At 37.7% G+C, this 25,735-nt stretch overlaps 1 protein-coding gene across 3 annotated transcripts in view; it reads left to right on the plus strand.

Moving 5' to 3' along the window:
- The first annotated feature begins 465 nt into the window (after nt 1-465).
- mob2a (MOB kinase activator 2a) overlaps nt 466-25,735 on the plus strand; it is a 40,972-nt gene continuing 15,702 nt past the window's right edge. Inside the window, exon 1 of one of the 3 annotated variants that reach the window (XM_060887383.1) lies at nt 466-926. In XM_060887383.1, coding sequence (XP_060743366.1) covers nt 910-926 — 17 coding nt within the window. In that variant the 5' untranslated portion in view covers nt 466-909. Of the gene's footprint in view, nt 927-17,943; nt 18,194-20,941; nt 21,269-25,735 lie in introns of those variants that run through there. The other 2 variants (XM_060887380.1, XM_060887382.1) reach the window with 2 other exon arrangements.

A 25,735-nucleotide genomic window follows, 5' to 3' on the forward strand; every position in this document is an offset into this window, starting at 1 on the left:
TGTATAGTATAGTGTTATTTATGTCTGTATTGTCTTGTCTTGTATAGTATAGTGTTATTTATGTCTGTATTGTCTTGTCTTGTATAGTATAGTGTTATTTATGTCTGTATTGTCTTGTCTTGTATAGTATAGTGTTATTTATGTCTGTCTTGTCTTGTCTTGTATAGTATAGTGTGATTTATGTCTGTTTTGTCTTGTCTTGGAACCAAATTCCTTGTGAGTGTAAACACACTTGGCCAATAAACCTGATTCAGATTCAGATTATCGTATCCTTGACAACCCTGAGAAAATTTCGTTTAGTGCTTATGTAATAATGTTAGTCTTACACGAACTTGTTTGATCTCTACAGTATGAAGTACGTCTTTCTTGCTAATTTCAGACTTGAAAGCACACAAGCCAAGAGCTGTCACTACTTGACCTATGTGCGCATGTGTGAAAATAGTGCGCATGCGCCTTGCATATCGGGCAGGGGACGCGAATCGGCTAGTGACAGGGTCGGTGTCTTGGTTACTTCCGGATTCCCTGTGAAGCAGAGGGGCTGAAAATGTTACTGCAGCGGCACGGGGTCGGGAGCTGACGATAGCATACGGGACAGCAGCACATACACACACACACACACACACACACCGGCACCTGAGCAAACACTTCACAGTAGTTTTGTCACTTATCGTTAATCCGGTTTGTTATGTTCTAACAGGGGCGATAAGTCCATGCAGCCTGATTCTCATCTCCTCCGCCTTCACATCTCTCCCTCGGGTTCGTGTGATCGTGCTCTGAATTTACACAGTGACATTTTACAAGTGTTGGAGGCAGTAAAGACGAGTGCACACTCACCCGGGTGAACTGAGTTGTCCTGTAGGATAAAGCGAGGCTTAAAGAAACATCTCCATCTGTGGCATCAGCAGCAACATGGACTGGCTAATGGGGTGAGTTCAAGATGCACTGCTCATCATGTCTCATTGTGTTTCCGAACGCCTGAAGATAACACGCTGTTTACTGGCAGTGATACAAGTCTAACAGAATCGAGTAAACTGTATTCTTAACCCGTATACAGTAAGTTCTTCACCTTGCCTGGTGTCAGACTAGGTTAAAAAAAAAACACACACTCTGTCTGTTGGAGTTGTATTTGTTTAGCAAGAAGTCGTGAACAACCTGGGGCTACGTCTCGTGAACGCGCACTATTAGTGCATTACATTTACAGCATTCAGCAGACACCTTTATCCAGATTGACTGACATATTTATTTCATCTTATACAATTGAGTGTGTTAAGGGCCTTGCTTAGGGGCCCAGCATTGTGGTGGGATTTGGGAATCAAGCTCACAACCTTCTGATTAGTATCCCAGCACCTTAACCACTAGGCTACCACATCTCCATCAGTTTAATCTGCAGGACATCCGGTTATGAAAAACAATCATTATACAGTGCAGGTAGAGATGGCTGAATATAACTCGTAAAAAAACTCAAAACTCTTACTTTTGTTTACAGCTAAATATTACACTACATAATATTGCTTGACGTTCATGGACTGAATTTTGTTGTTCATTCAATAACACCAGGCGACATTTCTAGACGTGTCAGATGATCATTTTGATGCTACACTTTCTGACTGTTGACATGTTTATTAGCTAGCTAGATTAGGTTTTCTAATTGAAGTGGAAAATGTTTAAATGCAGCTTGTGTCTGAGTGGCACTGCATGGTGGCAGAGAGCACCATGTAGCTCCAGGTTCACTGGTTTGATCCAGAGTTCTGGTTATGGTCTGTCCAGAGTTCCTGTGCATGTTCTTCCCGTTGTCCTTGTGGTTTTCTTCTGGGTTCTTCAGATCCCCATCTAGGTGGATTGGCTTTGGTAAATTTCCCCTGGCTGTGAGTGTGTGAGCATGGTGTTTTGTGTTAGACTAATGTTCCATTAGGTGTAATCCCCACCTCATACCCAGTGTTTCTGGAATAGGAAACTTGTCTTTATTCTAATTTTTTTAAATACAAATCTTTAATCTTTAGGAGAATCTTGAAAACTATTTCCTTTGTTATTTATTTATTTATTTTTAATAATTGCACTGTCCATGGAGCAGACCTGATTCACATTTCACTGCTAGTTATATATGCTCTATATAATTGTGTATGTGACAAATAAAAATCTTGAATCTTGAATCTATTGAAAATTTGCAGTGCATTTCTTTGAATTCTAACAGATTCCCCCAATCCCCCTTTTGCTGTCTTTAGTTGTTGTTGTCGTCCTTCAGCTTCTCCCTGTTCAGGGTCATGACATTGGATCATCTGATCCACATATTTGATTTTGGCACAGGTTTTATGTCCGAACTGATACAACCATGTCATTTTATCTGGGCTTAGAGTTAACCCCTCAGTCCTGGCTTTCTTTAGATCATTTGAAATAATGGGGAAAATTATTATTGCCCTATTGATAATGATTGTGCTAGAACTCTGTTAGCCAGCATGGTCAGAAAAAAAGGTTATAAAGTGGGGTTTTAAAGTTAATACATTTCTCATCGGGTGGCAACATCATCGAAAAGTCTCAGTACAGAAAAAAAAAAAGAAGAAAATCACTGAGATCTTAAAAAGCTCTCTAAGAGACATGTTTAGTATTATAATGACATGATGGTACAGTTGATATAATGGAATGTTAAATTGATTAACTGTGTATTAGTGTAAGTGTGTGTGTGTGTCTGTGTGTGTTGCTTCATATTTTGAAAGAGCAGGGGTTCAAAGCTATCAAGACATTTTTGCTATAATGTGCTATGTTCTGTGTCTCTCAGCCTTCATTCTATTGTTGTGATGAAATTAGTCTCACTCCTGAGGTGATTGTATTGCTTCACAGCACCACTATAGAGGTATAGAATGTCAGATCTCTTGATCATTATGTAAAAGCCTGGCTATTACTGGTGCTTTTGAGAATGCAGAGGCATGTTAGAGAAAAGTTGGCTGACCTTCTTTAAAAAAAAGTGCATGATAATATTCCATCCAGTCTGTTTAATGTAGAAAAATAAATATTTAGCTGTTTACATAGTTTATAGGGTTGTCAATGGGCTGTTTGTATGTGACCTTAGTAGCCCATATAATCCTAATCACAAGAAGGTTGAAGTACACAAATAAGTTAACCAAGTGCGTAATTACAAACACGTGAAAAAAGTGAGGATTCTCTCAGCCTTTACTTGATGTCAATATACATATCACATTTTTCTTTTTCCTACAATTGCATTTTCATTTAACGTCTCTGGCAGGATGTGGCCACAGTGGCTGTTTTTCATGTCTCACACACAGTGAGTTTCACAAACATGTCACGCTAGCTTTCTGATCTGCATTCACACAAGGCGTTACATCACCAGGTGGATACATGGGTGAAAAATATCTTTTTTCTGCTCAAATGTTTCTACCCAGAGGACAGATGTTTAATCCCCTGCTTTAAAACGTTCACGTCAGTGTAGGCTAGACGCCATTACAAATGTGTTCTATGTCACTGTAATACATGAGGTTATTGGTCTTAGAGGCTGCTGCAAACTCAGCTAAACTATAAAAGACTTGATGTGAGAAAGTGCTTTAAGTGTCAGCAACCTTGTACTAAATACAGTCATTTTACACTTCATTACCAGAGTGTAGTCCTGTGGTGTAACCTTTTCACCAGGATTTCATTGCTGCTTCTTAATGAGCAGAAATTGTGCAACCTAATAAACTGATCTACACACATAAGTGCAAACACATCAGAGCACATACAGATATGTGTTACGCCTCCTTCTCCAACCGTCTTTTCTTTGTGTCAGACAAATACAAGGAAATCACAGCTATTCCGCTTGGTTGCTCACTTTATCCTAGTTAAGAAGCACCAATGAAATCCTGTTGAACTCATCCTGCAAGTAAAATGTAGACCATATTATTAAGACGTGTTATTATTATTCAGCATTAGCAGTATTTTTTAGCATCAGCTGTGCCTTCTAATCATTTGTTTGTCTTCCAGAGAGCACATTATAAAGCTGCAGGACAATAATGTTCTTGGACATTTGCTTGTAGGAGAATGTTATGCCACAACAGCCAGACGGAAAAGGGTTGAATTATGCTGCAGGGCTTAATTATGTAATTTACACCACTGCATGTTTGTTGCACTGTGTAATTTGACATGTACTGTGATGCTTATAAGAAATTCATTAAAAAAAATATGTCCAGCCTTCTGTGCAGGTCTTTCATGGAAAAAGCTGCATGTGCCATTAACCTCTGGTGATAATGACAAGGTCAGGTATTGTTAAGGATTCCTATGGGTTTATTTCATCATGACACATCCACATTTTTATCCTATTATACACTCAGTATCTCCTGTGTGCTGCAGCCTGGGGTGCATTTTGTGGTAGAAATGGCAGGTAAATATCTGCTCATATCCCTTGCGTTTTTCATCCACCGAAGGATAACCTAGTGATTTTGCTCTTGATAAACGAGTCCTATACCTCATTTATGTATGATAATCAGTTATTTATAATTAATTTAAAATTAGGAGCGAGAGTGCTGTAAGATTTGTTTAACAGAGCACAGCATTTCACACGTAGACAAAAATAAAGAGATGACGTCGAGGTCAGGGGAAGGAAACACTCTTGACTGGGTGGAGGAATGCTATTGTTCTCAAACCTGTATCTTAAGGGCACCGTGTCAACTCCTTCAATGGCCACGGCATTTGTTAAAGAAATAGCGTCTTCTTTCAAATGAATCAAGATGCCCTTTTATTTCAGCCTAACATTTACTTATGTCTTATATGAATAGAATATTGCTGATGGACAGTTGATTATTAATGTAGCAGTGCTGTGCTTTATTCCCTGAAGGTCTAAAAGCTAATCTGACTCATCGGTTTTGATGGTCTAGAATTACGTCAGGGCACTGCGTCAGTGCGAGGGTGTAAAATATAGTTCAGTTTTTCTCTGTCAGGTCAAAGCAAGCTTAAAAATCTGAAGCTTTTATTCTTACGCCTTATAATTTACTTATTGCTCTTATATACAATTATTATGTTAGGTACAGATTGAGATTCTTTCTAGATAGTTAGCATAAATAAGAGAATTTTATCACTTTAGAAAAAACTCTTTGGGTTTGTTTGATATGTTGTTTCTGGCCTGTAGTGGGTGGAGGGAATATTTTGGATGGACTGCAGTGTTTAACGTTCTACTGCAGCAGAGGTGTCGTCCTGTCCTTGCACTCTGTACATGTTTTCCTTGGCATTGCTCATCCAGAGTTTGCTATTTCATACAAAACTGCTCTGTAGGGAACTTGCAATGCCAGCAGATTCAAAAATGAGCGTGACTTGAAAAGACTGTGCTCCATGTTCTCACAAGATGCCTGTATTTTTTTCTCCATCATCTCAAGTGATTTAAATTTTCAATATGTTGTTTGTTCAATGTGACCATATCCGATGCCTTGACTGATAAATGTCTAAATAAATAAATCACAGCCATCTACTACTGTCTAGTCCTAATAAATAGAACCTGTCATTGCTGCTGAACACAACAGCTGTTTAATCTGCAGAGATCAGAGTTCGGTTTGTGCTGTAGCTTGACTGCTTATCCACAACGGCCTCTTTAAACTAAGAGCTGCTTGAGTGTAAGAGCAGCAGTATAACTGTCACTAGCAAATGGATAAATTAGGTTCTAAAAGACTGTTTTATTGCCACATCCGCCCCTGTAGTCTTATTGTTCTTGAGCATATAAGTTATGAAGCAATGATTGTCAACAGGCCTCCATCCAGACACTGCAGCTTGAAGTCAGTGTTTATGTTGCTTTTGCTGTTAAGGTAGTTGGTTAAATTTAGTTTAGGGAAAGATCTGGGCAAAGAGTCTGCCTAGAATGTTACACGTTACAGAGTGTTACAACGTCCTCTATTATTTTTGAGCAGTATTTTATTACGTACAGAAGATGTATGTAATACAATCCTGGTCAACTGGGTGGCAGGTAGCATTTCTTCGTCACAGCCACAAGGTCTCTGGTTTGATCCTAAGTCCTTGTAACTGTTTATATAGAGTTTCCAGTGTTCTCTATGTTAATGTGGGTTTCTTCTGTTGCACTCTGGTTTCCTTCCGCTTCCTAAATATATGCTGGGATGGTAAAATGCCACTGAATGCATGTACATGCATGTTGCCCTGTGCTGGACAGAACCTCTCACACAGTGTTTGTGAGCTACTTCCACCTCAACCATGATGGGGATTAAGCAGTAACAAAAGATAGAGAAACGAATGATATAAGGCTTGTATTGTCAGACATGACTCAGCTTGATAATGGGGAAAGCTTTGGATATCTACTATGTACAGTATGAACCTTATGAAAGAACTCTGAGAGCTACACCCAGTGTGGATACAAGAATCAGATCAATTGTTCAGCTACCGGCAGATGAAACGCCAATGTTATGCCTGAAATGAGACCTTTAAAATTTTAACTACCATGTCAGATTATTTTGATTATAATAAACATGATCTCTTTCTTACTACTTGATTATTACAAAAAAGATTACTAAGATTTTTTTCTAGACATTTTTACTAAGCCTATTTTTAGACTAATTTCATGCTTGACGTGATTTTATTGTTATGACTGATTGGTGAACATCAGATTATTTTCTATTATGAACTATAAAGGCTCTTGCTTCTACAATCTATGGATTTTCAGCATCCATCTGACTGCTTTTGGTTTGTTATAGAAACAGTACATCAGCAAAAGTCTGTCAGAATTATTTAATTATTTTTTATTGCAAGATTTCTCTTATTGACTTTCCACTCATTAAGGCCAAATTGAGTTTATAAGTGATAATTTCTGTTTCCATCATCTATGCAATCTCAGGACTGTTGCAAATCTACTGTTTAGCCATTTGTGCAAGACTCCTAATACTTGGCTGTAATCTGGTTGCTGTACAAGTTGCTTTGGTTACAATAATCTGGCCAAAACAATAGATAAGTATAGATGTAGCACATGCAATAAATTAACTGAATTAACTTAATCTTATATAGAGTGTCATATATTCTGTGTATTTGGCATGTAATTGAGTGGAATGTGTCAATAAACAGCTTTTAGGCTCATGACTGTCCTGTGTTTCATCTGACTTGATTAGGTTCTTGTGTACAGTACGTCTTCTGCCTTTAGTATTTACAGCATGATTCAGCTTTTCTAAATGCGTCAACGTTCTCAGCATGAAAATCTCACATTGTAATGTTTACATGCTCTGCTTGTCTCTAAAGGTAGCACAAGGTCCACTTGATCAGACTTGAGCAAGCAAGTATGAAAGCAGGAACTGAGCAAGAAAGCACATCATTAGATCTCAATAAACATTTGTTTAAGTAAGTTGTTGCCTTTAAACAGATGCATTATAATGCATGAGGAACGTAGAAAAAAAATCAGCTCTCCTCTAACAAATGTGACTGTTACATTTGTACAGGCTGTGGAATCCATGTATACATCTCGATTAACTGCTGTATCTTGGTTAGAGTCTGTGGATCTTAACTGTGCACAAGGTGAAAACACACCCTAGACTGGATACCAGTCACTGCGTCACATACACACACATTCAGTGACATCTAGCATGCATTTTCAGTATCAAGTCCTCAGACAGCTTGTTTCTTGAAGTGGGAAAAAAACACGGTACATAAGGATAGTAAATGTTACACTCTGCACAGAACCTCAAGCTCTTTAAAGCTCTAAACCTGAGGCACATCCACCTCACCAGAATAGAACTGTGGCTGTCAGGTTCAGCCCTGTGATGAATTTAATTTTCACTGCTGTTGCCTGAAACTTGCCATGCTCAGCTTATTAGCTGATTATCAAGTCCATTGAGAGCTGATTCAGGGGAACAAATGAGCTGTGTGTAAATGAGCTCCATCACTGGGGTTGAGAACTGTTTTCCTTTCACATGAAGTGACATTCATTTGACTTGAGTATACGAGGGCTGTTTGAATGCTAGCTCAAAGTTTTAGAGCACTTTCATACCCTTAAGTCTGTTTTTTTTTTTGTCTGACTCAGAGCTTAATTGATAATTATAGTTCATGTTCTATTTGATTTGGTTTGCTATCGCATTGCACACAATTAAATGAAAGAAAAAAGCAGAAAACATTGACTGAGGCCTGTTGGGCTGAAAACGTGCTTGTAACACTCTTCACTCATTGGTCAGAAATATAGAGACAATATAAGTCACTGACAAACCTTTGTCCGGTGTGCACTAAAATCCAATTTTTTCTTTTTTGTTTGTCAAATTGATACAGTTTTTTGTGTGACATATTCTCAGTTACTCACACAAACTGTACTAAAAGGAAAATGCACTAGGGTTCGATTCAGATGGACTAAGTGTATCACCACTGAAAGAGTGTGTCCCAAAACTAAATTTAGCATTGGATGCTCTGCTGTTATGTTCTGCTACTTAATCTAGGAATATATTGTATATCCCATTTCCTCCATGTTTACTCAGGCTAGATATACAGTAGCGGCACTGGCAGCCATCCCCACTTACACTGTTTGCAGCAATGGTATAAAGCTTGTACACATCCCAGTCCATATTTGAACCTGATCTGTGGGATATGTGAGAGCACATGTTTAGACTAAAGAGTTTATAGAGTGGATAATTAATCATCCCTCAGTAAATCTGCTGGATTTCCTGCTGTCAGTGAACCCCGGGAGGCTCTCTGCCGACATTTGAGGCTGACGGTTCTGCTCTGTTTTTCAGATGTTAAGTTTAAGGTTAGGTTTAGATTAATGTTTGACAAAAATAAATGGATTTAGAGTCCAAGTTTTCCAGTGACTATACTGGAAGTGTTCATGTGAGCGAGATATATTTATAAAGGGGTTGACAGATTTCTGGTTCTGCTTTGGCAGAGAGAACCATGAAACTCAGAGATTTCCTCTCTCTTCTTCTAGATTGAGTTTAAGTCATGCTCAGAAACCTATTAAGGAAGAGGGTGTCCAAACACTGAGGAGTTATTGCCTCCTTAAAGGAGTAATGGCATTTAGAACATTGTGTTTGAATGAGTCTGTTTAATCGCTGGCCAGCAGTAACTGTTGAATTGATCTGATGGTGTGAAAAGTTGTAATAGCTTGGTATAGGGGTCAAGATCTGAATCATAACAAGGACTTCTGGCAACTTGAGCATTGTGTTGAATTGTAGGAATAGATCAGACTGATTTATGGAGAATTTGCGTATTATACAGTACATACCGTAGTAAACATTGACTTTTGAATATTAATTAATATATTGACTGATGTCAGAATACTGACTAATATAATACAAAATATTGCACTCAAAATCTGAGTGGAAATGGAGAAGTGCAACTCATGACCTTATGACCAGCTTCTCTCAACATTGTCATTAGACTGACCATGGAGATAGGAAATGCAGGCTGTTTGAAGATCCTCTGGTAAGACAAGATATAACAGCATTATCTTCATAAATTCCCGTTTCTTTAACACCTGTTTTTGTGGAGCGAAAGTCCGGCTTGCTTTACTGCACAGATGGCATGTGATCCGAACTACATTTAGCCAAAACAGAGCTGCTGATTTCCAGAACTGAAAGCAAAGCAGTAGAATACAGAGAAGTCAGATTTCAATTTCATTTTAACAACAAATGTAGCTTTAAAACAAGTTCCCTGATATGAGAAGACCCGCTATTGTATAGGCCTGCTATTGTAAAAGACAAATATGCTCTGTGTTTATTCGGCTCTTTTATGAGTTGAAAGATTATTTATTTGAATCGCTTAAGAAAGTGAAAGTGTTTTTTTTGCTGTTCTGCCATTTGCAGCTTCATATTCTCATTGTGAGTAGCTGCTCTGATCTAAAGAGTTTTCAGTCACCAGATTGGAGTATTGATTGGCGTTTAATAACCGAAAGAGAGCCTTTCTACAGCCTTTTAGTTCCCTTTAATTAAGATGAGCAAATATTCATCACAGTTTTATCATCAGCAATTTCTTTTGTGGCCAATTGATATTTGACCGCAGAGATATGATTTATATTAAACTGAATAAAACTATATTTTCACCACACATACTGTACATTACAGCACAGTGGAATTATTTTCTTCGTGTAGCTCAGCACCAGGGTTTCAAGGCTCAACAGCAGCAGATTGAAGCACTTGAGGCCTGAAACCTGACCTTTGGATCAATGAACCAGAGACTTATCCATTTGAGCCACCGCTGCCTCTAAACCTGGGAAATCTGTAGTGTGACACAGATGATTGGTATTAATTTAAAAAAATAAAATTAACCGTGACAATGCAATTGTTTAACAAACTGCCTCAGACATTTGCAGGATGTTGACAAAACACACAATAAATGTGTTTTTAATATATTGCAGGCTTCTCCAACGTTTAGTATTGCAATAATTATTATAATTTTTTAATTACTGTCTTTGATCTTAATGCTCTGTTGAATACTGTATGTACATTTGCTTTAAAGATGCAGATTGCAAAGACAGTGATGTCATGTGTATAGAATTAGATGTACACCTAAAGTCATGGTTTTGCGTCACTAGAATCTAGTATGAAACAAGATTAAGTCACATATAGTGTTGGGACTGGTGAAGTCTTAAAACAGAAAACAGCAAAAAAAAATCCCTTAAAACAAGGGCAGTGAGGTCAATGTCATCTCAGCAGTTGTGTTTCTGCACTATTGACTGAAATGCTGTGAATGAGATCCAATATCTGGCATAGAGTCACTGCTGGGGCTTTGAGCACCTGCTCAGCTGTATCCTTGGACTGCTTTGCTTAAAGGGCTGAATTGGTTTTCATAAAGGTCCTCCAAGTGAATAAATACGAAAATGAAAAGGAATCTAACTGTACTGCATGTCTTTGTGTTTCCCTGCTCCCACAAAACCGGTGAGGTCGGGTGTATTCAAAAAAGAAAAATGCTTGAATACCTCTGACTAGTCCAGGTTTGTATAGGAATCGGACAGAAAACTATACAGAGATCGGTCAAACTCTGATAATCTTGGCTTCACTATAGTCATTAGGTAAGGTGTTTGCAGGACAACATGCATCCTATTCAAAGATCCTTGCATTATTTATGATGTTATGTTCCGGAACGTAATTTTTAGTTTCTTAGGAAAGTAAACATATTAAGCAGTGCTATTATTTAAATGCTCATTTCTTTTTAATAGTGTATTTACACATCGATGTGTAACCTTAACCCTTTAAAGCTGATGAAATGGGTGTAATGGGGCAGGACTGTGATACCTTTGTCTACATAGCTTTCATATGTGTAGTCTAAAGAGTCCCTCACTGTATTATGAGGAATTCTTTTGGCCCTAGTTCATCAAGTATCATTTTCTTTTTCAACAAGGTCTAACCAATACAATAAAATGCTGTACAGTAGGCCACTGAATTGAATTAAGGGTTGGTTGCTTGGATGTTGATAATGAATGCTCAGGCCTTGAAAGGGAGCAAGAAAAAGCAACTAGAAAAGAAAAACAGGAAGTCTTATACATATCCACAGAAAAGGAAATCGACTAGCCGTATAGCTGTCCTGTATATCAGCTTGCAGACAGTATTACTATTAATTAGCAATTTAAAGCTCTAGAGCAGTTTTTTTTAAGTCAGTGCAGTTAGTGCTGGCATTAATTGCTTGTTATTTATGTGGGTTGATTAGTGTATGGATTTACAGTTAATTAAACATGGGTCTGTTCATATTATTCCATGAAATCAAACCCAAAACTCAACCGGATATGTGCTGATATAATATAACAGACATTTTCAATTTATCATGATGTATGATATTGTAGTGAAAATACTGTACTGTTTTGTATTGGGCTGTTCTTAAGTATTTTGAAAGTTAAAAAAGGTACAATTGCGGTAAACCAGCCTAAAATAATTCTGATATTAAATAAAAAAAATTAGATATTAAAAAAAATAGTTTGATACTTAATGTAAAGATTTTTAAAGCCATGAATGGCTAAGTTCCTGTTTTATACACTCAATGTAGTTTATCACAGATAGGGTTGGTCCTTGGTAAGGCATCTACAGTACATGTCTCTTTGCTAAGCCTTACAGTATATGTGGAACTGGAACTGGGCTCACCAATGTTCTCTATGCATTGTGTGTGTCTGTATAATAAGCTGGGGTTTTCTTTGTACTGCTGCAACAAAACCATTTCCCTCAGGGCTCAATAAAATACTCTGTCCGTCCGTCTATCCGTCCGTCCATCTATCTATTTATTACACTGCTGCTGTATGATTACGATAATTACAGGTGTTTCTATCCAAATAATTTGAGAGTCTATATCATTTTACTGATTATCAGCACATGTCTAAAGCTAACAAATAGCAAACATTCAGACCTGAGCAATTCAGCACTTTTGAAAGATTGTGTGGTTTCTTTAGGGATCTGTTTGTTCCAGTGAGGGTGATGTTAGTCAAGCCAATGAGAATTGTGTACAGAACATAACACCCCCATCTCAGTGTTGTGTACAATGGGAAGCAGCTGCCTGCATCGGAACTGATACTCGGCACTGTTATATGTTCAACATCTACAGATGTGGCCTTCCAGATCTCATGGGACCAAATACAGATTGTTCTCCCAAGGGTGCAGAACAAAAAGGAAGCAAGAAAATATGCTCACAGAGAGGGTTCCATTTGAAGCAGAAGCGATTTTTCAGTAGCACACGATTTGCTGATGACTTTTCAGAATAGGTGTTTGGAAATATAGATGCATGTAATTGATATTTTCTCTGAATCACCATGACTGAATGGGTATCTCATGGTCTGAACTAGCTGAATCATGAGATCAAAGCTATTAAGAAAAAAATCTATTATTTTATTGAGATCAAATAATACATAAGTAATGCAAGAAAACTATTTTGTTTCTTAATTGGCTTTAGAATCATTTATAATTATATCCATAATGGAAAACATTATGATGCAGATGCACCCAGCTCAAAAGATGCAGCCAGCTCAAAGAAATTATATTCCTTAAATGTAAGGGTTGTATTCAATATTGTCCCATCCCAATGTCAGGTGAGAATGTATATTTTCAGATATTCATTAGAGGGCAGTAGTGTTACAGTCATGCACTTTCCTTGCACAACCTTTCCGCTCATAAACCATATACTAAGTTCCAATGACCGTTTGTACTGCAGTTATAATAGCACTATTTATTTTCCAGATATTTGCTTAAAGATGATTATAACAATAGAATCTCAACATAAATATAAACGTTCCTTTTCGATAGAGGCTCATACTAATTGAGTGTATAATTAGTTGATGATAATAATAATAATAATAATAATAATAATAATAATAATAATAATAATAATAATAATGGTGTTGTTGTTAGTATTATTATATACTTTTACTCAAGTTACATGTGTGGCTGTCTAGATAAAATACACGACATCAAGGTAAGTTTATATATCATTATATCAGTATGTTAAGACATTGAAAAGCTTATTAAAAAAAAAAGCTTAGGTATATTTCCTGTAAGATTATAAGCCCCAAAATAATCCTAATGACTGAAAAAACAAGCTGAGTAGTGTAAACAAGCCAAACTACTGCATTGTGATAACTAAGGTGTAAACTGACTAAGTGACAAAGGAAGTATAATGGACATGTGGGAATGGAGGAATGATGTGAACTAGATTCATGTTTAAACATAATATTCAGATATATTTCAGATTAATATGAGGTATTCTCAAACAGGATTCGTCTTAGTTTTTCAGTAGGCTTAAATAAAATGTGTCTACTTGTAGTTTTGGTAAATGATTAAATACAAACTTCAGGTTTATGAACTTTTTTCAACTATTAAATGTATATATTTTGAAGATTAATAGAGACATGGAGTTAGAAGAGGACAGAGGATACAACCTAGTACAGTGACACTGTGCACTCTCCCACAGGGGCAACTTCACAGCTCAAAGACCTCAACCCTCTGTACTGAATACCATCACACACAGCCTTATTTAGTAATAGGTTCCATAAGAATTTAAGTTATGTTAGTCAGAGCCATGTAGTTTATGATGTTTGGGCTTCTCTTGGTCACGGCATACATGAACAAGTCTGAAAAAAATCTTGGCTCAGGTTAGGACTAGCTGGTCATTTCATGATTTGTGTCCTGTTCCTTCTCTGGCCTCTTCTGCATTCCACTTTTATCTGTATCCTGGATATCATATTATATTAATATCCCGAGCAGCAAACTCCAGCATCTTCACAGTCTGGAACAGATCAAGAAAACAGCAAAACAATATTTAAATAGAGGTGGTGATATAGATGTGGTAGCTCTCTCCTTTGTCTGGTCTCACTGATGCTGATTAATTTGATTATATACAGTAGGTAGAATGTGCATCAGGGGGTCTGTCATGTTTCGGGCTCCACTCTCGTCACTTGTACCACATGGCTTTGTTAACCCTGCTTTGTGTTTCTCCACAACGCAAGCTGTAGGCAATGTTTTTTTGGACTTAAAAAAGACTATATTAATACAGTCAATGTGTTTTATATATTGGTTTCGAGAGCTTGAATTTATTTTATGTTTTAGGGAGTTGTAGACTTGAATATATATGTATGTAATTTGGAACATTTCACTTTAGACTTTCATCTCTATTGCATTCCAAACTTGGCTCTGCATCATGTTGCAGTACCCAGCACTTACAGTCTAACCTTTTGATGGATGGTTCTTGTCAGAGACACGTCCGTGTTGTAATTTTTTGGCAAGCATCTCACTAAAAGGCAGTCTCGATAGAGTCAAAGCCTTAAGCTCTGGAAAAAAATGTTTAAATATGTTCAGAGATGCAGGTTAGGTTCCTTTGGATCTGAAGACTGGTTTTCTTATAGGATTAGTGTTATTCTGTAAAGGCATTGCATTTGTTGCCTTATCAACACAGAAATCAAATCAGAAATCAAAAGAAAAAGACACAGCAAAAGACTTAAGACTCATAATTCCTTAATGGAAATTCTGGAAATTATGCCACTGCAAATGCTCCACTAACCTAATAAACTATACATTTGAGTTTAAAAAATAAATATGCAGAAACATATTTGCCACAAAATGCAAACAGCCATCCTCATTGAAATTGCTAGCTCATATAAGATGAAAAAAGAGGAGCAAAAACTGTATTGCGAACACAGTTCATGCTGTTTTCTTTTCAACTATTGTGTCCTAGCACAGTGTGTTCCTGCAGCAGCCAAGGACCTCGTATAACTGCTGGGCCTCAGAGTGGATTGCATAACCTTCCATTCTGCAGTAGCAGATCAATCCAAAAGGCCAGCCAGCAAACTGATGTTCTAATGAATGGCCCAGGAGATGGGGAGAGGGAGAGGGGGAGAGAGAGAGGGAGAGAGAGAGGGAGAGAGAGAGGGAGAGAGAGAGGGAGAGAGACAGGGAGAGAGACAGGGAGAGAGACAGGGAGAGAGACAGGGAGAGAGACAGGGAGAGAGACAGGGAGAGAGACAGAGAGAGTCATTTATCATCTGCAGTCAGTCCTCCACATGAATGAACAAAAAAATACCCCTGACTTCTATGTAAGCTATGAAAACCTTCTGGTCTTGTTCCAGTTTATATAACATGGGAAAGAAACACAAAATAATATTGTTCTTGTTGATTATTGTTAAAGAACAGCTTTAAAGAACAGAATAAAAGCTCTGGATTGCATCAATGGCAAGGTATTCCTATATACATGCTGGTTAGTTAATCTGCTTATGTGATTTATCATCCAATCATAGTGTAATAGAATAAAAGTAGGAATTTGAGGGTCAGGAGAGGCTGAATGAAATACAGACATTTTACAATACTCTTTGGCAAGGAGAAGATTTTCTTTGATATATTTTATGTATAACAGTAGATGCAGTAGATCTTGGCTCCCGTTCATCCTGGGGCTCATACTTGTTTTCACCAGAATCTTAATGCAGGGCTGATAGATACATAGATGGATAGATTTTTTTTTTTTTTTTTTTTGAGTTTCAGTTTTGGTTTCTGAGAAAATCATAACCCACCCTGTAGAAAGTGATAGATAACCTAAAAGATTCCATACCAGGAGTTGATGTTATTCTGTTTTTGTATTAAGGATTTTGAATGTATCCAAACAAATTGCCATAGATACAAGTTTCACACGACTATGAATCTGCTTGGCCATTTTGATGCAGATATATGTGTGTTGTGTCATGCGTGGTATCCGGCATAAAACCTGCAGCAAAATCACATATGTAGTTCAGGTGATCCGCTGTGGAGACCCGGAACAGGAAGCAGCAGAAGGAAAACAAGAAGAATGGTAGAAGTTGAAAACTAAACTACTCTGGGTGTGTGCCCTCTGGATAGTGTCTTATGCTTGTTTTGTTTGTTTTGGTTTCCCTATTCCTATAAAAAATATTTTTATGGTTCAACATGCTCAGTTGGGCCAACTAGTGCCAGAAGTGCAGGATGCATCATAACCACAAGTGCTAGACTGTCTCACGCTAAACAGTTGGATTGGTGTGTTTTCCTCTTCTACATCTCACTTTTCTTGGATGTGATTGTGTTTTCAAAATGCATATTCTATTACTCAGTCTGGTATATTGCTCTATTACCACAGCATTTGGGATTCTAGTATTAAAAGGCTGGATATATACTGTTTGTTGCCTGGTCTTAGCATGCACTATGTGACATGCACACTGGCAGCCAGTTTAGTGTGATGACCAAGACGATGAAAGTCATGCCATTGTCAGAATATATTTTTTTAATCTTAGTATGTGACTGCTGACAGGATCCTCTTCTGTAAGAACAACGGCATGATTACATGAACCTCAACTGAGAGGTACAGATATGGTAGTGCCAATGGAATACATGAATGACAAATGAAGCATGCTAATTGATAGAAAACAAATCTTTATCACAGCAAGTTCACTTTTGAAGAATGTTGCAGTTTGTAGTCATTTTGTTTACAATTGGTCTATCGTTAGATGATCTTTATCACATAATCTGAAATGGAGGAAATGTTATCACACGATCTGTTACAGAAAACAGGCCAAGATTTTATACAGATCATCTCATGCGGTGTGACAAGTAATAATCTTAAAAAGAACACTCAGCATCTGTGACTCGCAGCTTAGCCTGGTACCAGTACAACATATGAACAGAACTCAACAGTAAGTTTAAAACTGTATTATATTGAATGTTCTTTTTTTTACATTACATTTCAGAAACAAATATTTATTTTGTTATCTTATTCAAATAGTTGATTTAGCTTTTTAGTTAGGTAGGGCATGGTGGCTTATTGCTTCGCATGTTTGCTCGCACCTTTGGGGGCTTGGTGGCAGTGGACCCAAGCCCCCAAAGGTGCGAGCAAACATGTGACAATAAACAAAAACAGCACAGACCAGAGTAAATACTGTATGTTCATATTCATTTTATTATTAAGGTGAACATACAGTATTTACTCTGGTCTGTGCTGTTTTTGTTTATTGTCTTTTGTGTAATGTCTTGTATTTTTTGTTTGAACTTTTGTCCTGTGCTGTCTTTCTGTCTTTCATCCTGCACTGTCTTTCTGTCTTTCATCCTGCACTGTCTTTCTGTCTTGTCTTTTGTCCTGCACTGTTTGCACAGATGCACTTTATCACATTAGGATAAACTTTATGCACTTTAGGACTAACTTACTAAGTCCTTATAGCTCTGTCTATGTTCTATGTAGCACCATGATCCTGTAGAAACATTGTCTCATGTCACTGTGTACTTGTTCAAATGATAATAAAAGCTTCTTGACTTGACTACTGAATACTGAATATGAATGACTGACCACATAGCTCTGGTTCTACATTGACTGGCACTTCTAATACAGCTCCACAGTTGTCCCCTCCATCAGATCTCAGAAGATAAAGGTTAAGTATCATCATACAATGAATTGAAGTATGTCTCGAATCAGCATCCCTTCTTTGATTTGGTGTGTTACTATGAGCACCTGTGAGAGTAGTGCACTATTTTGGCTACTACTTATTGAGGTTTGGGACGAAGCCCTTGGGTGTTTTCCGCCCTTGTGTGAGCACGTTGTCCCCCAGACTCTGTGTAACCTTCCCTGCGGAAGGGGAGGCGGTGTCGGACACACACATGGAAAAAGAGGCTGCACAAAAGCCTGCTTGCTCTTTGTTTTATCCGCTCACTACGAAAACGCTGCCCGGCTGCGCGAAGAAACAAAGCGAGGCGCCGAGGTTGGTGAAGATCCGCGTGAAGATCCGCGTCCTGCCGCCGTGCTTCATCATGAGGTTTAAACGAAACGGCTCGTACACTCTGAACAGGTAAGAGATGTTTATTATTCATCCGGGAGCACAAGGCCACGTTGTTTTTACATCTGGGAACTTTGGATCATTCGATATAAACATTTTGTCTGTACGCGATCGTGGCGCCTTCACACAGCGGTGTGTTACATTTGGAACGTTTTCGCGTGTGTTGAAGTGACACAGACATACATACATACATACATATATATATATATATATATATATATATATATATATATATATATATATATATATATATATATATATACACACACACACGCACAATATATATACAGTATGTGTGTGTGTGTGTGTGTATATATATATATATATATATATATATATATATATATATATATATATATATATGTATGTATATATATATATATATATATATGTATGTATATATATATATATATATACATATACACACACACACACACAATATATATACAGTATGTGTGTGTGTGTGTGTATATATATATATATATATATATATATATATATATATATATATATATATATACACACACACATACATATATACGCACATACATATATACATAAACATGTATATATATTACACGCACAGAGAGACAAGAAGCTTTTTCCACTTGTGCCCATTTTTATTCACCTGCTAGTTTTTATTTGGGGGTGATTTGTTACATATATAATACACTTTGTAAGTCTTACTTGTGTTTTACCCTTGAAATTAAATGAAAGTGAACCAAAAAGGGTTTCATCCATTCATGAGGTCTCTCTTAGGTTTTCTTGCCCTGACCTCAAACCGATTTCAGACCATTCATTCACTTGCTTTCTCTATTCTCTCCATTTATTTTCCTTCCTTATTTAACACCACCACCGTCTTGAAGCTTTTTTCACGTAGCCCGGCCATCAGATACAGTATGAGAGAAATTTTTTAGTGTTCCTGTTTCAGTGCTATTTTTAATTTTGCCTCTTTCTAAGCTGCCTGGTTTCAGTTTAGAAAAAAACATCAGTGTTTCGGGCTCAAACATGTCTTTGTGTATTATTAGCTCACAAATCTTACTATATCTGGAAAGTGGTTTATCAGTTGAGATAAAATGCTGCTTTTCAGACTATGATGTCATCCTCAGCTCTAATCTCCATGCTCTATCAGCAGAACAAAGCTGTAATCATTCCGTCTCTGCAATGAAGGTGGAGCATCTTTCAAATGCATGGGATTTGGATATTTTTTAAAGGTCTGGGAATATTCTGTTGCCTCAAATAAGAACACTTACTGAAATGGAGAACAGGGGACATGGTAACTCAATGGTTAAGGTGTTGGACTGCTGAAATGAAGGTTGTGAGTTCAAATCCCAGGGTTACCAAGCCACCACTCCTGGGCCAATGAGCAAGAAATTGCTAATAAATGATATAAATGTAAGTGGATCTGGATAAGAGAGAAATGTAAATTTGACTTTTGCTGAAGTTTTTAACACATGATGGAAGGGGTTGGTTATAACACCTGAGAGCATGAATACTGTGGGAGAACATTCATTATTATTATTTTTACCAATTATATTATATTATATATATATATATATGTGTATATATATATATATATATATATATATATATATATATATATATATATATATATATATATATAAATATATAAAATAATACACTTCTACGCAGTTATACACTATTTGCACCAGATGAAGCTTTCTGTGTTAAAACATATTCTTAAGTGAGTTCATGAATGTTTAGCACAGTGTGATGCATAACACACACAATCAGAATGTACATACTTTGTGCAGAGTGACACCACTGTAGCTTGTTGCTGATTTGAGCAAATGACCGACACCACTGTTCCCTACTTTAGAAATGTAATCAATACTAACGTGTTCATCTATTAGGAAGTGAGATTCTGCAGTTAATTCTTCCTGTAGTGTTTTCCATTTAAAATTAAATTAAATAATGGCTTGGTCCTGTGTAGTTTTGTTTATTAGGATACAAAATCCTCAGTTTGTGTGTTCGGTGTCTCGTTATAGTGCTACATAGTGCATGAAATGCATTTGTTATATTTCTGTAAGGGGTTGTATGTGACAGTATATGTCCTATTAAATGATTTGCACCTTCAAAATACATCCTGTTTTTTGTACTGCATCACGGCTGAAAACTGCAAGTAGGCATGTTTTAACAGATGAGCCAATGATTAGCGCTTCTTTTCTGTCTCACTATGTATTGCAGAAATATGTATTGTTTTTTAGTTAGCACAGCTGCATGATAATATCTCATACTCATCCATTGTGTATGTTAAATTCTTGCTTTTAATGTTTGTTTATTGGATTTAATATTTTTGGTGTGTTAAAATTGTGCTAGTGTTTTTTTCCATCCGAATATAATGGGCAAACACAGCAGGGGAGAGTGGGGAGAAAAAATTAGCAAGAAGCACCAAAAAAAAAAAAGGCAGTAAAAATCTGGTAACATACCTGACTTTAGCTTTTTCTTTGGTCACCAACCAGCAATTTGCTGCAAATGTTATTTGCTAATGTAATGGACCCGTCTCAAGAGGCCGAGTCAGCGAGAGAGAAAGATGTGGAAAGAGGAACTGAAATGAACAGGGGTGGGACTCGTACATTTTAAGAGAGAGATTTATGATTAGAGACTGAAGCAGTATCAAAGGGGGGGTAGAGCGAGAGGGGAGGGAAAAAAGGGAGGTAGGGAGGGAGGGAAGGAAGGAGGAAGGGAGGGAGCGAGAGGATGGCAATAGCAGCAGCGCGGAACACATAATTGCTGAGTGATCGTGCGAGACCGGCAGCACTCGCCTACTGCGGACACTGCTGTTTGTTTGCTGACTGAGTTGTGCCAAGGGGAAACGGTCAGAAGCTAACGCTGTCTCACTCTGTGCTGGGATCGAGAGAGGGAGTGACGTGGCCAGATTGCCGCAGCAGAACTTTGCAGGCAGCCATGCCAAAGCTGTAACAGCCCTCTCCCTCACCTGTAGTCTCTCACATCTGGAGGTCGACTGCAAGGGAATAAGGGGAGGACTTTTTGGACCTTGTCCGAGACTAAACACAACACCAGCTGCATGGGGGTTCTAGTGTGTTGCGACTGCTTCTTTTATAGGTACCAGATTTTTGCACCTTTTTGTCTTGCTGTTTACTTTGAGCCTGCAGGAATGTTAAGTTTCCTTTCTCTTAGTAGTAGTTATAATTCTGCTCTGCTGCTCTCCTCTCCTCCAGTGCTGCTGGTGATTGGTGCTGTGTAGTAAGATGCATTTAAGGGCATTCAGGGACCTTGGCGTGAGTTTTGTGTTATCATGATGGCTTTTATTTTTTGTAAAGTTGAGGGCACTGCCTGTTTTGGATTGTCATTGTTGTCATTTAGCTTCTCCACCCCCTAGTACCAAGGACACACTTCTCCATGTTGGAGGATAGTGGCAGCTCTATGCTTCTGATTGGTTTGTTATAATAAAAAGTTTTCTGAGCCTAATCAGGTCAATGCAAGCATGTGCTCATATGTGGAGTGTGGATAAAACAGAATTTTTCCTTTCCCTTGTGGTTGAGGTTTTATACCCACTGCAGAAAGGTTCTATATATAACTGTTTGCTGCAGCTCCAGGGTTCTTGCTGATGCTCGCCAAGAGTAAAGCGTTACATCTGTGTCTGGTTAAAAGCATCAGACTGTAGTGATTCATGCCTCTTTCCTCATCTTTCCATTCTAATAGACGCACTTGGAGGAACAGCCTGGCCTTTGTTTGCTTGCATTGGGTTGTGTTCTGCCCTCATTAGCAGAATTCCCTTGCTTTGGGACCCTAGTTTACCCCAGGTGATACATTGAGCACTTCCTTATCACCACTGTCAATCAAACTTTGGCTTTCAGTATATAAGGATCTTGTTAGTCCTGTTACTTTTGTTATTTGTAATGTCTTTCAGTGTGCTAGTTTATTTAATAATCCCTGGCTTTCTATTTCAGTAGGTCGGTGTAAGATGGCACACAAGTCAATAAAGAACTCGATGAATGGAAAAACTCAGAGCAGGCTGAAATGAGCCACTCGTACTAACCGCTTCTAGTATAAACGAAGGGTGGTACGCTGCAACAACTTGCACCATCCTAAAACCATTTCCTGTTTGGAATAATGTAAACAAAGTATTGGCTGAGTTTACAAGCTTCTTATTTCATTTTGCTGCAATCACTACTGTCTTTCTGAAATAAGCAAACGCTTAATTACATACGACTCAATGCCATCACAGTAGAATGTAATGGTACGTTACATTAAACATAAGGTGTTTAACCTATTTTTGGAATGACAAGAAGTATTATCTGTTTTGTGGTCTGAGCGAGCCTCAATTTTGTCCGACGTGCATCTGTTCATGACTGGCTGAATTCAGCATAGCTTCAGAGATTTTGTGGCAAAGGGTTATGTCTCAAGTTGGAATACTAAACCCGCTTTGTTAGACTTTTGTCCTTTGCATTAACATTTACATGATGAGACCTATTTGGTGAATTAACCCATGCTGGGTTTTTATACTTTTATACTTGTCTTTTCAACAATTTATCTTCTTTTAGCATTTTCTGCTCCTATATAATAATAAGTTGATTTCACATTTCAGATTGAACACATTTTAATGCAATTATCTAATAATCTAACAGTAAAATCATATACAGTAGAGTCTCTGATTATGTTGAATAACTGAGTAATTTGCTGTGATTCACAGAGACAGTCATTGAAAACTTGTACACTTTTACACTTAATGACTGTTGAAAGTACACCCAATAAGTCTAATATATTTGAGCAACCAAAGCCATTAAATGTACAGTACTTGTACCAAATAAAAAAGAATATTAACTTTTTAGACTATTTTTAATTACAAAATGTCCATCATTTAATGTGTTTACAGTCGTAGGTGAGAATGTTTAAGCCGTTAGGGGGAGCTGTGGAGTTGGAAAACCTCTCTGTTGAAAGTCTGTTATTCTGTGATGAAGAAGGACTTCTGTATGTGGACTTGATTATGCTTTATACTATGCCTACACCTCAAAGTTATATTACTGTATATTGTTACTTAATCATATATATCTTTGTCGTATAAGCTGTACTGTAGCTATTAAATTTAAATTGCGTCACTAGGTGTTTGGTCTCCTATTCCCTAGAACTTTTTTCCTCAGTTTATCTCCCAGTAAGGGGAGTTGTAGACCCCCTGTGTTTGCTCTCTCTCTCTCTCTCTCTCTCTCTCTCTCTATGCATTTAAAGCTGCAGTAAGCACACGATGTAACTCAAACAAGAATACTGCACAATCACTCCGCATCAGCTCCCAAGGTCAGTCCATTCAGTCGGTGCCTGGCAGCATAGGAAAGAGCTCTCCCACTCCGACCCTGCCAGCACGTAGCTGACTGATTACCTCAGAGCTTGGCAGATGTTCATACTTCAATTTGTTTTTGGGCAATTAGGCATATTGCAAAATTTATGTGCTAGACTTCTAAACATGCCATCTTGTCTTTCTCTTTACGCTAAGTGACATTCAAAGTAGAAAAGATCTTTTTTGTGCCTTTTTTTGTTGTGCTGTGTTTAAAATCTATTCTATAAAATCACAAAGCAACTTGTCAGAGGAGAAGCACAATGAAGGACAAGGTAATGCTCACTGAAGCATGTTTCTGCTTACACGTCACAGGACACCAAATCTCTGAGACACGCTAAATGAGGTAAAGTGGGAAGCTATACAGGACAGGATGTGCACAGCTTATTGAACGTACACAGGCAGGACTTTGTACTGCACCGTTGCCTATTTTCCATGTCCTGCTCAGTCCCTGTTCATGATGAGCTTGCTTATTTAATGTTGAATTTATTCAGGTGTGTTAGAGCAGCAAAACAGCACAGCAGCAGTTCTTTGCAGAATGAATTGACTTGTGTGGACCTCATCAAACAAATAAACACACAATTAGCAAATTACTTTTAGTCATTGACAAATACAAAATATAAAGACAATATAGAAGAGGTCTATAAAGACAATGTAGAATATTTGTCCTTCATGTATTCCTTTATTGTAAACTGATTTTAATATGCTTTTATCTTGGTCAGTGTAAAGGTGGACCTAGTGTCTGTACCAGGGAAAACTCAGGACGTGGTGGGAATACACCACTGATAGGTTGTGAATTCATCATAGAGCACCATGCAAACACCTAATAGTGGTCCATCTACTGGCATGTTAAGTGCATTGCCCGGTTTCCTTTTACCCCAAATACATGTATAGGCTTCGCTTTTTTTTTATTTCAGCTCAACATCACAGTACTGAAAATGGATGCCATCTCTTTGTATGTAAGACGTTGCCACACAGGACTCGGTTTCACCCACTTTGTCTCACATCATCTGTTTTGTGTAAATTGTTCCTGACTTAAGTGCTCAGTATTTACAATAACTCCTTGCATAGACATTAAAATGATAAATATAAATGATCTAACTAGAGGCCCGGACATTGTTACTTTTTTTTTTTTTTTTTATGTAATTGACTTAATGATTGATTGAAGGAGGATTAATTGTCATAAAAAATGAACAACTCTAACTCAGTTTGTTTGATTTGTTAAACATTGAATACAGCCAGAACTTAAGCCTCTTGTAGCGGTTACTTGCTTGTTGGTCTTGGCTTTGCCTCTCTGGGATTGGGGCATTTAGCGTGACATGCTGTTGTTGTGGAATCGCAGTTCTGCAGAGACTCAGCATGACTTATTCTCTGGTGTCTTGTCTCCTAGCGGCTCTGTAAGCTGCTTACAAACATAACACTTTCCATGAGCCTAACCTGAACTCGGATTCTCAGCCAATCCAAGTGCATGTCGCAAGCTCACTTCACCAATCAGGGTGTACTTGTTTTTCAGCAGTGTCTCAGCAGCAATACACTGAGAATCAGTTGTTTTCCTGAACTTTGCTAGTGTTTGGCCCGGGCTGAGATGTCATTAATGTTCTCGGTTATTTAGCTGTGTTTGTTGTAAATGGTTGTGTGTGTGTGTGTGTGTGTGTATCCCTTGGTTTCCTTCTTTCCTACTGATCTTGTTCCTGATGAGCAACATGTAATTATCAACCCTGCAGTGTGCCAATTGAATGTGTGAAAACCTGGGCACCAGGCTTTACCACTGAATTTGGTTGACCACACTTCAGTGGATTTTTTTTAGATGATGATGACGAATTGCATATGTTTTTTTAATGGGATTATTGAAATTATTAATGTGCATCCTGCCTTCTCTTTCTTCTCTGCAGTGGTAGAATTTGGGTAGAAAAGCATTTTGAGGAATTTTAAAACTAAATGCATTTTGATATGATTCTTGGTGCAATTCTATTAAAGACCAGGATCAGTTGCGATGCACCCTTGCATGCAATGCCGCTACTCGCCCTTATTTTGGTTGTACCACATGATGCACCATCTGAAGTACAGAACAAAAAGTGGAGAAACAACAACATCTGAAAGTTGAGTAATTTTTCAAATGACCCAAATTTCCCAAAATTGTGAACACATCTATAATATATAGATATAAAAATACAATGTAAACAGTTGACTAAATATATGAAATTGGTGAATGGGGCGTATGAATCATGGCTGCAACTTGT

Source organism: Tachysurus vachellii, chromosome 14 (assembly GCF_030014155.1).
Source record: "Tachysurus vachellii isolate PV-2020 chromosome 14, HZAU_Pvac_v1, whole genome shotgun sequence".
Taxonomy (NCBI): domain Eukaryota; kingdom Metazoa; phylum Chordata; class Actinopteri; order Siluriformes; family Bagridae; genus Tachysurus; species Tachysurus vachellii.